Source organism: Thamnophis sirtalis, unplaced genomic scaffold, assembly GCF_051295495.1.
Source record: "Thamnophis sirtalis isolate CommonGarterSnake01/CBP01778 unplaced genomic scaffold, rThaSir2_p1.2 scaffold_7, whole genome shotgun sequence".
Classification (NCBI taxonomy): domain Eukaryota; kingdom Metazoa; phylum Chordata; class Lepidosauria; order Squamata; family Natricidae; genus Thamnophis; species Thamnophis sirtalis.
The window spans coordinates 32,013,579-32,030,653 of NW_028261387.1; the positions used below are offsets into that span (position 1 = coordinate 32,013,579).

At 46.8% G+C, this 17,075-nt stretch overlaps 1 protein-coding gene and 1 pseudogene across 1 annotated transcript in view; one reads left to right on the forward strand and one right to left on the reverse strand.

Moving 5' to 3' along the window:
• The window catches only part of SCP2 (sterol carrier protein 2), a 41,540-nt gene that overhangs the window by 16,435 nt on the left and 8,030 nt on the right, over positions 1-17,075 (reverse strand). The window contains exons 6-7 of the mRNA XM_087719646.1: positions 858-984; positions 462-525 (exon numbers count right to left, since the gene is read on the reverse strand). Coding sequence (XP_087575772.1) covers positions 462-525; positions 858-984 — 191 coding nt within the window. The remainder of the gene's footprint in view (positions 1-461; positions 526-857; positions 985-17,075) is intronic.
• Positions 11,717-17,075, forward strand: LOC148044588 (uncharacterized; annotated as a pseudogene).

The window sequence follows — 17,075 nt, forward strand, 5'->3', positions numbered from 1 at the left end:
TTTGCCCCAGCTTCTGCCAACCTAACAGTTCGAAAGTATGTAAAAATGCAAGTGGAAAAACAGGAACCACCTTTGGTGGGAAGGTAAACAGTGTTCTATGTGCCTTTGGCATTTAATCATGATGGCTACATGACCACAGAGATGTCTTCCAACAGTGCTGGCTCTTCGGCTTTGAAACAGAGATAAGCACTGCCCCCTAGAATCAGGAACGACTAGCACATATGTGCAAGGGGAACCTTTACCTTTATCTTTAGATGCCTGGTGCTTACTGTATATCCTAATCTTAATAGGATATTCAGTATAAATAATTTTATCTCTATTTTTTAGCATGGCTAAAAAAAGCCACCTTTCCAACACTCCTCCCCCATTTTAAATGTTTCTTTGCATTTTCCCCCAATAAAACACACAATACTTGTTTTTAAGTCTGTATTCTAACATGTTACCTAAAACACTGTACTTACGGATTGTTCATTGAATGCTTATGATTCTTCCAGGCAATTTTTGCAAAGTGTTGAGGCTTTGTCCCTAAAATAAACAAAAGCATATAAAAAGGATATTAAAAAGGATGACTCCATTAGTTGATTTAATGCAGTTTAAGAAAATATGCCATGCTTATCGTGATTTCGTGATCTCAGAGGCTCAATAGAAATTAGATAAGAATCATGTTTCAATACACAAAAGACAAACAATTAACAGAATTCCAGCTGACTGTATACTGCATCAAAACTGTGCCCCCGTAGAAATAAGATTTTTTGGCACAAAGATTTTCACAATGATGTGGCACTTCAATAACAATATTACAGCATACAAAATATCTTCATTGTATGTTTTTTTAGAACATTAATATTTCAACATGCCATATTTATCCATGTGTTCTTTGCCAGCATTTCCAAATACTTGTGGAGCCAATGGGCTTGTTTCTAGGCCATATTTATTTATCATAACTTCTAGATGCTTGTCTGTTGGATGCACTCTATCAGGATACTGAAAAACAGAAAATGGATATTATGAATACTACAACAGTCTTACATTGAACACACATAGAACACACTATGAAAGTTCTCTTATTCGATCAACCATATATACCCTTTTCGGACTGCATCATTTCATTTGCTTCTAAATTAAAAATATGGGCAGACAGAGATATCCAACAATTTATAGAAATTAAATGTATTAATTTTCTGTTGCAGTCCAGTGTATAACTTACAAGTAAGCATAATTTACAGGTAGTCCTCAACTTACGACCACAACTGAGTGGAAAATTTATGTTGTTAAGTGAGAAATTTGTTAAGTGACTTTTGCCCCATTTTATGACTTTTCTTGCCACATTTGTTAAGTGAATCACTGCAATTGTTAAGTTAGCAACTTGGTTGTTAAGTGAATCTGGTTTCCCCATTGACTTTGCTTGTCAGAAGATCACAAAAGGAGATCACATGACCCCGGGACATTGCATCTGTCATAAATGTGAGTCAGTTGTCAAGAATCTGAATGTAGCTCATGTGATCATGGGGATACTGTAACAGTCATAAGCATGAAAAATGGTCATAAGTCACTTTTTTCAATGCTGTTGCAACTTCAAGGACTACCTGTTATAATGTTCATTTTCAGGTAAGGGTCAAGATAATATGATGTTAGGGGTTTCAAAGAAACAATTCCATACCTATAATAAATCAAAATGCTACTATATAATGGAGCCCAATGCAAATTATCATATACATATATTGGACAAACTAGCAACAGAGTACAAATGGCTCAAATAAGGAGACAGTCTTTCAAAGAACCAGAGAAACTGATAAGCCCCAACTTCACAATAATATGCACAATTATTGAGAGACTTCTGGGGCGGGACCTTGCTGTTGGCGGCGGCTTAATTGAGCTGCCCCCAGGTTTCTAGTTGCGTTATCTGCCTAAACACCTGGTAGATATCTCATTCTTCAGGCAAGAAGAGTGAGAGAGAGATCCAGCTGGTAAGAGCTTTCTTTGAAGTTTGCAGCTTTTTTTTTCTGCTGCGAACAGAAGGGGGGGGGGGGCAACCAAGGCTGAATCATATCTCCGGCCAGAAACCTCGGCTGTTTTCACAGCGCAAAGTAAGGAACCCCCTCTTAGGACAATTTTTGAGATATTTATCTGAAACTAATACAAGCAGAGTCCGTACCTGAGAACCTTATTTGCTTTTCCTAAAAAAAATAATCCTAGCTTCAGTTTTACAAGAGTTTCCTTCGTGCAATTGGTTTCTTAAAAAAAATAAGCTCCTAAGATGGCGATTCTGCAGCTTCCGCAATTGCAATAATGGTACATTCCTAACTCCTCGGCAAAGACAGTGATAAAAAAGATCAAAGGAATAGCCTCTCACTAATTAGCTCCACTTCTCTGAAGAGATTACAAGGTTTTTTTCTTATCAACCTTTAAAAGTTTTAAAAGACTCTTTGCTAATATAGAGACATTCCAAACAGAGGTGAATTTGCTGAACTGTTTTGGTATAATGCTAATCTTTTGAAACCTTCCGCAAACTCTCTGCAAAAAGGGAGGAACTTTTTTTTTTTTTTTTGGGTAAGCTGCACAGCGGGCCAGCAGAGTTTGATTAATTGCTTGAAGAAAAGACATAATGGCATCAAAATTAAATCCTGGGAAATTACCTCCTAGGGCTACGTCCCCCATACCTGGCACAAAGTTGCAGCCTCCACCCTCTATGCCCCCTAGTGGAGATTTGCTAATGAAAGAATTCTTTTTGGAAACGTTTAGAGAATTTAGAGAGCAGAATTTAGAAACCTTCAGAGAATTCAGAGAGGAGATAAAGAATGAGATGAAAGTCTTATATGATAAGTTTGATACTAGGATCGCCAAAATGAATGATGATATGATGGGACTTGTAAATGTACTGACAGAATATATTTCTGGAATGGAAGATAACTTAGAGGTTCTTAATGAAGCCAACACTAATTTGACATCTAAAACTGAAGTGGTGGAACAAAAAGTTGAAAATGCTGAAAAACAAATTATTATGATACAGTACAGACAGATGGAGCTTGCATTAAGAGTCAGGGGGCTGCGCGAAGATAAACAGGAGAACTTGAAGCAGATTTTTTCAGAGGCTTTTGACCGGTGGGAAGACCGGGGTCCAACTTTGACTGGCAGATCGATAAAATTTATCGCGTTAATTCTTGGGCGGCAAAACAGAAGCAACTCCCCCGAGATGTAGTTATATACTTTGCTACAAGAGAGTTCAGAAACATGATACTACAAGAGTCCTATAACACCAGGCTTCAAATTGGCGGACAGGATTTGATTGTCTTGAAAGAAATACCACCTCAAATGCTAAGAGCCAGGAGAGATTATGCTTTTCTAGTGGAAGAGCTCAGAAACCGTCAGATACAGTATAGATGGGATGTGCCATTTGGTATTATAATTACATTTGACAAGCAAAGATATCGTCTCAACTCTGTATGGAAAGCTCGAGATTTCTATCACAAGATTCTGAACGTGGGACACCCTGAATCATCTGGATCTGGAGGAAGACCACGAGAAGGACAAGATAAACAGCAAACCACACAACTACCAGACAAAATGTACCATCTCCTCCTCCCGGAAGGGCAAGGGGTCAGGGAACAAAGACCTAGCCGTATGACTACCAGACAAATGGAAAAACAAGCAACAATGCAACAATCTCAACAATCACTGGCCATCGACCAAGGAGTTACAGCAACAAGCTCAGAAGCTGTGGGAGGAGCCAAGCCAAAGGTTAGACAGGCCATGCAGGAGGCTCTAAAAAAGCTTCAGGCAACCAAAAATGACAACTAAGATTTTGACATGGAATGTCAATGGACTGAACTCTCCACAGAAGAGAAAGAAAATATTTCACTATCTTAAACAGTTCAAGAATGATATAATTTGTCTGCAAGAAACTCATATCAAATCAACTGATCAAAAATATTTGTTCAACCCCAAACTTGGTCAACATTTTGTGACCTCTGCTACGGAAAAGAAAAATGGCATAGTTGTATACTTAAGAAAAGACATTAAGGCTGAACTAATTGAAGCAGATCCCTTTGGAAGATATATCGCACTAGACCTAATCTTAGAAGGGAAAAAGACACTACTTTTGGGAATTTATGCTCCTAATCAACAGCAAGACGGATTTTATAGAAATCTTCCTGCTAAATTAGTACAGTGGGACTTTAAGTCTTGTATACTATTGGGTGACTGGAACGGCGTGATTGACACTAAAAGAGATAAGAAGACCTCTCGCTCAAATACTAAAATCCGAGCTAAGTTACCCAAATCTTTTTTTGACATGATGGACGACTTCGAATTGAGAGACGCTTGGCGAGAAAGAAATGCAGAAGAATATGACTTCACCTTTTTTTCTGATAGACATCAATCCCTTTCAAGGATTGATTTTATACTAATCACTAATGATTTACTTTCTAGGGTGAAGAAGACAAAGATTGCAGCGAGGGTTCTTTCGGATCATAACCCAGTTTGGATGGAATTGGGAAGGGTAGTGCAGGCAAGAAGGTCTTGGAGGTTGAATGAAAACTTATTTAGATATGAAAAGTATATTAATGATTGTAAAAAATTGTTATCTGAATACTTTGTTCTGAACATGAATAAGGGTACATCTATGGAATTTGTATGGGATGCAAGCAAAGCGTATATGAGAGGAGTACTGATGAATATAAACAAAATACATAGACATAAACAAGGGCAAAAACGAAAAGAATTGGAAGAGGAAATTAAAGGGAAAGAGTTGGAACTAATATTAAATCCAGGCGATACAAAGGCTAAGGAAGCAATCTCCATATTAAAATCCCAATTTGATATGTTGATCTCTGACCAGGTAGCCACTAGTTTATTATATGCAAAACACAATACTTTTTGTAACGCAAACAAACCCGGCAGGTGGTTGGCTTATCAGATTAGGAAAAAAAGAAAAATTCGAAATGTATCTAAATTGTGTTATAGAGGGAAGGAGGTGTTTCAACAGGAGGAGATTCAAAAGGCATTTCGGGAATTTTTTACAGAATTGTACAAAGGGGACAAAATTAGGGGTTTAGACATAGACAAATACTTAGATAAAGAGAAAATACCCCTAGTTAGAGAAGAGTACAGGCAAAAGTTGAACCAACCAATAACCTCTGGGGAAATCCTGCAGGTAATCAAACAACTAAAGTTAGGGAAAGCACCAGGCACAGATGGCCTGACAGCGGTTTACTATAAAAACTTACAGTTAGAAATGGTAGAACCTCTTAGAGAACTATTTAATAAAATTCAAACAGAAGGTAAAGTGCCCCCATCATGGAAGACAGCGTTTATATCGTTGATACCCAAAGAAGATCAAGATATTACCCAACCAAAAAATTATAGACCTATTTCATTACTTAATGTAGATTATAAAATTTTTACTAAAATACTAGCAAATAGGTTAATGGTGGTTATTCAACAATTGATACATACTGACCAAACAGGTTTTATACAGGGGAGACAGATGAAGAGTAATGTTAGACTAATCATTAATGCTTTAGAATATTTGGGAAAGAACAATCAAATCCCTGCTGCGTTCATATTTTTGGATGCTGAGAAGGCCTTTGATCGAGTTAATTGGCAATTTCTGTTGAAGATATTGCAAAAAATGCAGATAGGAGATAGCTTTTTACGGTCAATTAAAGCAATATACCAACAGCAAACAGCTCAAATCATAGTCAACGGAAGTTTAACAGACTCCTTTCAAATCAAAAAAGGTACAAGACAGGGCTGTCCTTTGTCCCCACTATTGTTCATTATAACCTTGGAAGTATTATTGAATAAAATAGGGGCTTGGATGGTCTAAAAGGGATTAAGATTAGGCAGCAAGAATATAGACTCCGCGCTTTTGCGGATGATTTGGTCATAATATTGGAACAACTGCAGGAATCCAGTATGGTTTTAATGAACACGATTAATCAATATGGTCAAGTGTCTGGTTTTAAAATAAATTTAGGAAAAACCAAAATATTAGCTATAAATATGAATACTAAACAAAAGGAAGATCAGGAGGGATGCTATGGGCTGGAAAGAAGCCGAGGGTAAAGATGAAAATAATGCAAGATGTACGTGAGAGAGGAGGCATGAAATTACCTAATTTAAAATTATATTATGAGGCAGTGGCCCTATCCGCAATTAGTGATTGGACCCATTCAACTAATGATAGAATATTGAATATCGAGGGACATGATCTGGTATATGGTTGGCATGCTTACTTGTTATTCAACAAAAAATTGGATAAGATCTTTAAAACTCATATTTTAAGAAATGCTTTATTGCGGGTCTGGAGAAAATATCAACATAAACTAAATGATAAGTTACCCATGTGGGCAATTCCTAGACATGCAATTGAAAACATGAATATAGAACAAAAACACGATAGAACCACTTACAGACAACTTCTCACTTTAGAAAGGGGGGTTCTACAATTAAGATCTTTAGAGGTACTAAAAGAGGAGAAGGTAGTTCAAACATGGTTCCAGTATGGCCAATTACAGGCCAGGTGGAAAATAGATCAAAAAACTGGTTTTGTCAAAGTTGAGGATAATTTGTTTAAACAAATAAGAGATCAAAGCTTAATGCATATAAAGAGGATATATAATGTACTAATACAGATGGATTCGGAAACGGAATTGGTTAAAGACTGTATGATAAAGTGGGCTCAGAATATTGAAGAACCAATAATGCTGGACACGTGGGAAAGAATCTGGGTAAGAAATGTGAAATTTTCACAAGCACAAAATTTGAGAGAAAATTTTTATAAGATGTTTTATAGATGGCATTTAGATCCTAAAAAGCTGGCTTCTATGTATCCGAATGTACAGCCTAAATGTTGGAGATGTGGTTCTCTCGATGCTACATATTTTCATATATGGTGGACTTGTCGAAAGGTTAAGGCATTTTGGATAAAAATGTGGTGGATCATGCAAAATATCTTCAAAAGAAGGATAAAATTCACTCCTCAGCTATTTTTACTAGGTATATGTACTGACTTTACAGCGGTAGAGACCAATTTGGTTCTGCACTTAATAACGGCAGCAAGACTGTTGGTGGCGCAATACTGGAAGAAGGAAGACGTGCCTACAACTCAAGAATGGACATTGAAAGTTACAAACTTAGCCGAGATGGCTAAAATATCTGCATATCTTAAAGACCACTCAAATGAGAGATATAAACGAGACTGGAAAAAATGGATTGACTATACACAAAACAAATATGGGACTAAGAAATTCCAGATAGCCTATGCTTAAGATTAGGAATAAGTTAAACTGCTTAAAGTTTGGGTAACAGCAAGAAGCTGAGTCCAACGTAGAGATCTTATTGACTTTCTTTTTTTTCCTTTCTTTAATCTCCTTTGTTTTAATATATTTTAGACTGTGTTTGTTAAAAAGCTATACCGTGTACGGGCTCTGGGAAGTCGGGGGGGGAAGGGAGGTGGGGTCTTAGGGGGGAGGGGGGAGGGGAGAAATATAGTATGTGTTAGGGTTAGGGTTAGGGTTATATACATATATTGGACAAACTAGCAACAGAGTACAAATGGCTCAAATGAGACAGTCTTTCAAAGAACCAGAGAAACTGATAAGCCCCAACTTCACAATAATATGCACAATTATTTTTCACCTGACCACCATTCTCTAATTCTCGCTTTTGATTTAGATTTAAATTTTTATCCTAATATATTCTATCCTGCATTTTTTCTACTTTCACATCCATGCTGATCACTCAGGCCATTTGATGCACAGTAGCCCTTTCTGAAGAAGATGTAATAAATAGGAGGCTTTAACAGGCGGCTTCAAAATTCAAAAATGCTTCTGGAAAGGGATAGTCAGAAAGTAAAAAGGACACTTGGGATGAATGCTCGGAATCAAGAGACCTGTTTGGGGAATAGCATGTCATCCTATTTGTTTTAGGCTTAAAATAGTTAAAATAGTTTTGTTTTTTTTTAGGAAAAAGGGGAAAAAAGAAAAAATCTTAATATCTATGTGTGCTGTGAATACCAAGCTGTGAGAAACACATCCTCCACAGGAAAAAAACAAAAAACCCTGCCTCATCAATCTGATCACATCAGCATTATCCAGACTCCTGATCCTGGGCCAGGCTTATCCTGGGCCAGGCTTACTCAAAAGTTGGCTTCCCAGTAAAGAAGCTCAAATATTTTTGAGGCATTAAAGTTCTCTTCTTTCACCATTCTCTTTATTCTTTGAGGATACCTCTTTCTTTTTGTGGGCTAAAGCAAATGACAAGGTGCTCCAAACTTTGCTTCTAACTCTACATCCGCCATTTACACAGTGTTCCCCCCCCCTTATTTTTAGCCGGGCAGAGATCAATGTTTTGGAACTCCATTGCTCTGTCTCCTCCCACTTGATTTCCCAATGCTTCCAGAAAAACCCAGATATAGGCTGAAAGCCTGACAGAAACTCCAAACCACTGTTTACCTAGTAAAAGCCTTGAAACTCCAATGAAAGAGGATTCCAATAGACCAGAAAAAAATTGCCTTCTTCTTTCTGCCCCTTTCAGTTTCAGCCATAGCCAGGGGTGGGCTTCAAAAATTTCAGCAACGGGTTCTCTGCCCGTTTGCTGGGTGGGCGTGGCCATGGTGGGTGTAGCCTAGTCGGCCTCCTACACCATGGCGGGGAGCCGTTTTCACCTTCCCCAGGCTCTGGAGGCTTTCCTTGAGCCTCTGGAAGGGCAAAAACTGCCTTCCCCAGGCTCCGGAGGCCAGAAACCAGCCTATTTCCAGTCTTCTGGAACCTCCAGAAGGCCTGTTTTTCCCCCTCCCTGAGCCTCCACACAGGTCCTGCACCTATCTCGCATCCAAAATGGGCCGCGTGGAGACTCCTGGGAGGGGAGAAGAAGGGCAGGGTGGAAGGGTTGGCATGGGGTAGAAGGGGTGAGCCAGGGGTGGCACTGTTCCCTGTTCGTGTTCTTGCTATGCTGTTGTGTTAACAATAAAGTTACTTGTTGAACCTCTCCTCAGTGCCTGAGTACTTAAAACTGGCGACGAGGATGAGCGACTCAGACCCCATCCACGTCCCTGCCATGGCTCCGGCTTCTGTCTTTGCCGCGTTCCGCCCTGAGGCGGAATCGTGGGATGCATTCCTGGAATGCTTTGAAGTTTTCTTACAAAGCCCACGATCTGACGGAATTGTCTGAGGGAAGGAAGAGGGGCACCTTCCTCCACTACTGCGGGCCTGAAATGTTTGCCACCGCCTGGGCTCTTTCCACACCGACGCCGGTGCATACAATGCCCCTAGACATTTTGATGGCCAGGCTCAAGCTTCACTACGAGCTGACACCATCCCGATATACCCGTCGTCAGTTCTTCAGGCGGTGCATCCAGATCGAGGGCCAATCCATCAGCCAGTATGTGGCTGCTCTGAGGACTGCCGCAATCCGCTGCGAATTCGTGCATATAGAGGATGGCCTCCTGGAACAATTCATCTACAGTCTCCTCGACATCAACCTTCACCGCCACATCTTGTCCCGCGCCGAACTGACCATGAAGATCACGGTGGACGAAGCCCGCGCCTACGAGATGGCTGGCCAATCTACCCTGGATGTCTGTCGGTATCCCCCGTAGGCTTTGCCCTCGCTGCCTCACTCCGCTGTCAACTGCCAGATGGCGGCCGAAGACTTCCATGTGGAGTTTGAGTCCTCCGTCGACCGCCTCAAGACAACGGCCATTCGGGATGGCGGCACCTGCCTCAGCTGTGGCGGCTGCCACTCCAAAGCTTTCCGCACGGCCCTTTGCCGCAAGTGCGGGAAAAAGGGCCACATTGCAGCCGTCTGCCGCTCGACTCCTGCCGATCCTCGCAACCCAAGGGCTCCTCCTCATCCTCCTAGCCACCGGCCTGCCTCGGCTTCTTCGGCCACCCGCCTGGGGTGCTACGCTGTCTCCGACCCAGAGGCTCCGCTTCCTGACTGGTCAACTGACTCCACTGCCTCTTCTTTTGGGGGCCGGGGTAAGATGCATCTCTGCGTCTTCCTTGCTGGCCGCCCCTGCTCTATGGAATTGGACACTGGCTCGGCCCACTCGATCATGTCCTGGGACACTCTCAAAGCCTTGCTGCCGCATCTACAGCCTAGCCAGCTATCTCCTGCCACCTGTCATCTGCGGGACTACCAGGGGAATCCTATCCCCATTCTGGGTTGTGGGACCTTCCTTGTCCAGTATGGAAAGTTTAAGGGTCCCTTGCCCCTCTTGGTTGTCCGCAGCCCCCTAGCTTCCCTTCTGGGGCTCGAATGGTTCCGAGCCTTCGGTCTCTCTATCGCTGGCATCAATTCCCTGTGTTTCGCCTCCTCTCTTGATTCCCTCCTCTCCGAATTCTCTAACGTGTTCTCTGATGCCTTGGGTTGTTATAAGGGCACCCCCATCTCCTTAAATTTGGACTCTATGGTGGCTCCCATCCGCCTTAAGGCGAGACGGGTTCCCTTTGCTCTCCGGGCTCGGGTTGACCCAGAGCTGGACAAGCTGATCACACAGGGCATCTTAGAGCCCGTGGATCACTCCCCTTGGGAAACCCCCATAGTGTTGCCTTTAAAGTCCGATGGATCCCTGAGGATGTGCACGGACTATAAGACAACTGTCAACAAGGCCCTGCAGGCACACCCCTATCCTGTGCCAGTTGTGCAACACGTGTTGCACACCTTGGGCCAGGGCAAACTCTTTGTCAAGTTGGACCTGGCCCAAGCTTACCAGCAGCTGCCCGTGGATGAGGCCACCGCGGTGGCCCAGACCATAGTGACACACCGTGGTGCCTTTAAATGCCACCGACTACAATTCAGCATCAATGTGGCTCCTGGCATCTTCCAGGGCTTAATGGAGCGCTTGCTCCATGGCATCCCTGGGGTTACGACCTATTTTGACGATGTCCTGATTGCCACAGCTGATCAATCAGGACTCATCAAAACACTTCAGGCGGTGCTGATGCTCTTTAGAGCCGCTGGCCTTCACTTAAAGCGTTCTAAGTGTCAGCTGGGCGTCCCCTCCATAGAGTTCTTAGGCTACCTCATAGATTCCAGAGGAATGCACCCTACTCCCACCAAAATTGTCTCCGCCCCCACCCTCTCCTCCAAGGCGGAGCTCCAGGCATTCCTGGGTCTTCTTAACTTTTATGCCGCCTTCATCCCTCATAAGGCTTCTGTTGCGGAGCCTCTTCACCGCCTGCTGGATGCCTCTGCCCCTTGGATTTGGACGAACCGTGAGGCCCATGCGCTCGCGGCTGTCAAATCCCTCTTGACAGCTGCCCCCGGGCTCGTCCAATATGACGAGCATCTTCCCCTCCTCCTCGCCTACGACGCCTCCACTTTCAGTGTCGGGGCTGTCCTGAGCCACTCGTATCCCGATGGCTCTGAAGCCCCAATTGCATTTTACTCCCACACCTTGTCCAGGACTGAGCGCAACTACAGCCAGCTGGACAAGGAGGCCCTTGTGGCCGTTGCAGGGGTAAAACGCTTACATCACTACCTTTATGGCCGCCCCTTCACCCTACTGACCGACCACAAGCCCCTTCTGGGCATTCTGTCTGGGGACTGGCCCACCCCTCCTATCCTCTCACCACGCATGGGCCGGTGGTCGGAGTTCCTCGCCTCCTACACCTATTCCCTCCTCTACCGCCCCGGTAAACAAATGGGCCAAATAAACAGAGCCGAAGCTCAGGAACTGAAGTGAAGATTACAAGATTACAACTAAGGGATGCAAGAACAGCATAGGGGGTCTGGAGAAGCAGTTAACCGAGGACTGGACGAAAGAATGCTGCCCTCGGACAACACTGCTTTTCGGACAACGACGCCTACTCCGACCGGCGCGGCCTGGCCCCCGCTACCTCAGAGAACCGGGTACCTGTGCCGGTGTGCCTGTGTGCCTTGGGACCGTGCGGCTGGCCTCCTCTGCCGCCGCCGCTGCTGTCCCGGGCGGGCCTCCTTTTCTTCTTCTCTACTTTCGCTTCTTGGACATCACCGCCGCGGGGCCTTCTTTGCCCATTGCTCTGGCTGCTGCGGCCTCAGCTCTTTGGACACCACCTCGGGACTGTGCGGCCAGCTTTCTCCGCCACCGCTGCCATCCGCTGCTATCCCGGGCGCGGCTTTTCGGATGGCGCCGCCTTCTCCGGCCACCTTGGCGCCGCCATTTCAGGGAGCCATTTGGCAAGCGGGCCTTCGGGAAGGCCTCCGGGCTGCTCTGTGGTGCGGGGCCCCCGTGGAGAGAGAGGACAGGGGCGAAGAGGACGGGGAGCCTGCCCCCTCAACTATCGCCAGCTGTCCCAGCCACCTCAGACTTCCTACACTGTTTCCAGGCCCCGCAGGGGAGAGGAGCGAGGAACCCCTCCCTTCCACATTACCACCGGCTCCAGCCGCCTCGGACTCGCGCTGACCGCTTTCTTGTGGATTTAAGAACTGTGTTTTTAGCTGGTTTGTTGAGAGTATGAATGTATGAATGTAAGAGAGAATGTGCCCACTTTTAATTTAATCAATTATTGCATTACTGTATTTTAATGACTACTGTGGGGTGTGCCTGAGGAGAGTGCTTGATTAGTGAATATGATAGGACCAGGAGTGCAACCTGGGGCCCCCTCCACTGAGTGCAGAAGCAGAAGTGGATGGGGGCCCAGACTCACCTCCCGTCCTGGAGTGAATGGTGTGCATGGCCTGCCGGGAAGAATGAGAGCCATGGGGGAGGGAGGGGGGAGGGGGAAAGTCGGAGCATTTCGGTCACGACTGGGAGGGGCAGATATGATGGGAGTTGTAGGGCTAGCCATTACCGGGGAAGAAGGGCTCGCTACATTACAGCGATCCCTTGTTCCGGCCCCTCAAGCTCAACTCAAGGACCTGGTGGCAGAGGAGATCAGGGCCCTGGTCTCAGGTTGTTGTTGCTAAACGCCCGGTCTGTTGTGAACAAAGCTCCCCTCATCCGGGATTTAATATCAGACGAGGAGGCAGACCTGGCATGTATAACCGAAACCTGGATGGGCCAAGAGAGAGGAGTCCCACTCTCAGAAATATGCCCAGATGGGTTTCAGGTGCTCCACCAACCATGACAGCAAATAAGGGGTGGGGGAGTGGCAGTTATCGTCAGAAGGTCATTAGTTCCTCGCAGGATCCCTGCCCCAGAGATTGTGGGGTGTGAGTCTCTCCTCTTGAAGTTGGACTTAGGGGGTCAATTGGGCTTGTTCTTGACGTACCTACCTCCCAGCTGCGTCACGACAGCCCTGCCTGTGCTGCTAGAGGCAGTAGCCGGGTTGGCGGTGGAGTTCCCCAGACTAATGGTACTGGGGGACTTTAATCTGCCGTATCTTGGTGAACATTCAGATGGAGCACAGGAGTTCATGGCCTCCATGACAACCATGGACTTGACCCAAGTAGTTCAGGGTCCAACTCATAGAGCAGGACACACGCTCGACCTTGTATTTCTCTCAGGGCAGTGGAGACGTGATCTTGAGTTAAGGGGAATAGAGACCTCGCCCTTCTCATGGTCAGATCACTCCTTGCTGAGGCTTGACTTCAGGACGCTACTCTCCCATTGCAGGGAGGTGGAGCCGATTAAGTGGTTCCGCCCCAGGCGCCTGATGGATCCGGAGGGATTTCAGAGGGAGCTTGGAGAGATACCTGACTCCCTTGTCCGCAATCCGATCGAGTCCTTGGTCACTGCCTGGAATGTTGCGGCGGCTGAGGCACTGGATCGGATTGCGCCTTTGAGGCCTCTCCGCGGCAGTGGATCCAGGAGGGCACCTTGGTTTACCAAGGAACTCCAGGAAATGAAGTGCCAAAAGAGACGTCTAGAGCGACGCTGGAGGGCTAGTAACTCTGAATCTGATCGAGCACTATTAAGAGCCTTTATTAGGACTTACCTAGTGGTGATACGGGTGGCAAAATGTACACATTTTTCCGCTCTTATTGCGTCCGCGGAATCTCACCCAGCCGCCCTGTTTAGGGTGACCCGCTCCCTCTTGAAAGGTGAGGAGGTGGGGGAACCCCTGCAGGAAGAGCTGAGGAGTTCATTCAGTTTCTGTCGGATAAAATCACTCAGATTCGGACAGACATGGACTCCGCTTGGGCAGTACCAGCCGAGATGCCGAGGGCTAGTCTTAATCAGATTTGCTGGGATGAGTTCGAATTTGTCACCCCTGAGGAAGTGGACAAGGCCATGGGAGCGATGAGTGCCTCCACCTGTTTACTGGATCCGTGCCCCTCCTGGCTGATTTCGACCAGCAGGGACACAAGGTTGGCTCCAGGCAATTACTAACGCATCTTTGCAGGAGAGGTTTTTCCCACAACCATTAAAGGAAGCAGTGGTAAGACCCCCTCCTCAAGAAGCCTTCCCTGGACCCAGCTATCTTGAAAAACTATCATCCTGTCTCCAACCTTTCTTTTCTGGGGAAGGTTGTTGAGAAGGTTGTGGCGCTTCAACTCCGATGGACCTTGAATGAAGCTGATTATCTAGACTCCTTTCAGTCCGGTTTCAGGCCTGGGTACAGCACGGGAACCGCTTTGGTTGCCCTGACCGATGATCTCTGGCGGGCCAGGGATAGAGGACATTCCTCTATCCTGGTGCTTTTTGACCTCTCAGCAGCCTTCGATACCATCGACCATGGTATCCTTCTGTGATGCCTGGGGGAGGTGGGAGTGAGAGGCACCGTTTTACGGTGGTTCTCCTCTTACGTCTCTGACAGGTCGCAGTCGGTGTTGGTCGAGGGGCAAAGGTCGACCCCTAGGCCCCTCAAATGTGGTGTGCTGCAGGGGTCGGTCTTGTCCCCCCTCCTATTTAACATCTACATGAAGCCGCTGGGTGAGATCATGCGACAGCACGGGGTAAAGTACCACCAATATGCAGATGATACACAACTGTATCTTTCTGCCCCGTGCCAGCTCAGTGTAGCGGCCGACGTGATGTGCTGATGCCTCGAAGCTTTAGGATCTGGATGGGGGTGAACAAACTTGTGCTCAATCCCGATAATACTGAGTGGCTTTGGATGTTGCCCCAGAAGGACAGCCTAGACAGTCCATCCTTAACCCTGGGGGGTGAAAATTTACACCCCTCAGAGAGGGCCCGCAATTTGGGGGTCCTTCTAGATCCGCAGCTGACACTGGAACATCATGTGTCGGCTGTGACCAGGGGGGCCTTTGCCCAGGTTCGCCTGCTGCACCAATTGCAGCCCTACTTGGATCGGGAGGCAATTCAAACAGTCACTCACGCCCTTGTCACGTCAAGGCTAGATTATTGCAACGCGCTCTACATGGGACTACCCTTGAAAAGCGTTCGGAGACTTCAGCTAGTCCAGAATGCGGCCGCATGAGCGATATTGGGTGTACCAAGGTACACCCACGTTATACCTGTCCTCCGCGAGCTGCACTGGCTACCAATTGATCTCTGGATGCAATTCAAGGTGTTGGTTATTAGCTTTAAAGCCCTACATGGCTTAGGGCCAGCGTACCTTTGAGACTGCCTACTGCCACATACCTCCCAGCAGCCGGTAAAATACCACAGATTAGGCCTCCTCCGGATGCCGTCAGCCAGTCAGTGTCGGCTGGCGGCCCCCCGGAGGAGAGCCTTTTTTGTGGCTGCTCCGACCCTTTGAAATCAGCTACCCCCAGATATCCAGACCATACCCACTCTCATGGCCTTCAGGAAAGCCATTAAAACCTGGCTGTTCTGGCAGGCCTGGGGCTGTTGACCTCATTGTTGAGGTCCAGCCCCGATTAAAATGAATGCATGTGGTTTTGTGATTTTCTTGTCTTTTTTTTCTTTTTCTTCTTTTTTTCTTCTTTTGTAAGCCGCCCAGAGTCCTTCGGGATTGGGCGGCATATAAAATTTCATAATAAATAAATAAATAAATAAATAAATAAATAAATAAATAAATAAATAAATAAATAATAAATAAATAAATAAATAAATAAATAAATAAATAAATAAATAGGGCATGCGGACGCCCTCAGCCGCTGCCCGCTGCCCATTCCTGTGTCAGATCCCGTCCCTGCGGCATCTGTCATCTTGCTGACTGACGAGCTCGCCCTCCCTCTCTCCGCGTCCGACATTGCCCACGCTTCCCGGTCCAACCCCCTCCTCCAGAGAGTCCTGGATGCTGTCCGCCGGGGCTGGGCGGCAGACGCCTTCCCGAGTTCCTGCCATTTTTCCTCCGCCGGGATGAACTGTCCATCCTTCAGGACTGCCTCCTCTGGGGCTCCAGGGTCGGCGTCCCTGTGGCCCTCCACCAGCAAGTGCTCCGCTGCCTCCATGAGGGTCACCCTGGCATAGTGCGAATTAAGGACCTCGGTCGCAGCTACGTCTGGTGGCCCTCCATGGATGCGGACATTGCCGCCTGGGTCCAGCAGTACCCACCGTGCCAGGTTGTCTGTCCAGCTCCTCCCTCCGCCCAGGCCTGGGAATGGGACACCCCCTCCGCCCCGTGGAGCTGCCTCCACCTGGATTTTTTCAGCCCCATTGCCAGCCGCACCTTCCTCCTAGTGGTGGACGCACTTTCTAAATGGGTTGACATCTTCCCCATGCAGTCCACCATGTCCGGTGCCACCATTCAAATCCTAGACACCCTTTTTACAACACACGGCATCCTAGACGTCATCGTCTCGGACAACGGCCCTCAATTCACCTCCGCTCCCTTCCAATCCTACCTTGCCAGCCTGGGCATTCGCCATGCACTGGTGGCCTCCTACCACCCTGCGGGCAATGGCATGGCGGAGTGCGCCGTCCGCTTGGCCAAGGAGGCCCTTTCCCGTCTCTCCCACCTTCCATGGCCAGCCCGTCTCCGGACATACCTCCTGGCCCAGCACACCACCCCCTGCCAGGCCTCCGGCAAATGTCTGGCTGAGATCCTTATGGGCCGCCGGCTCTGCACCACTCTCGACCCGCCTGCACCCCTCCTTCGCTCTCACCGCCTGCCCCGTCCGCGGGCCCCCTTGGACTTTTCTGGTGGGGGAAGGGGTCTTCGCACAGAATTACTCCGGAGACCCTAGGTGGCTGCCGGGGGTTGTAATAGAACTAACTGGGTCCTGCCCTTACAGGGTCCAGCTCAACGACGGACGACTTCGGTGGCGCCATATAG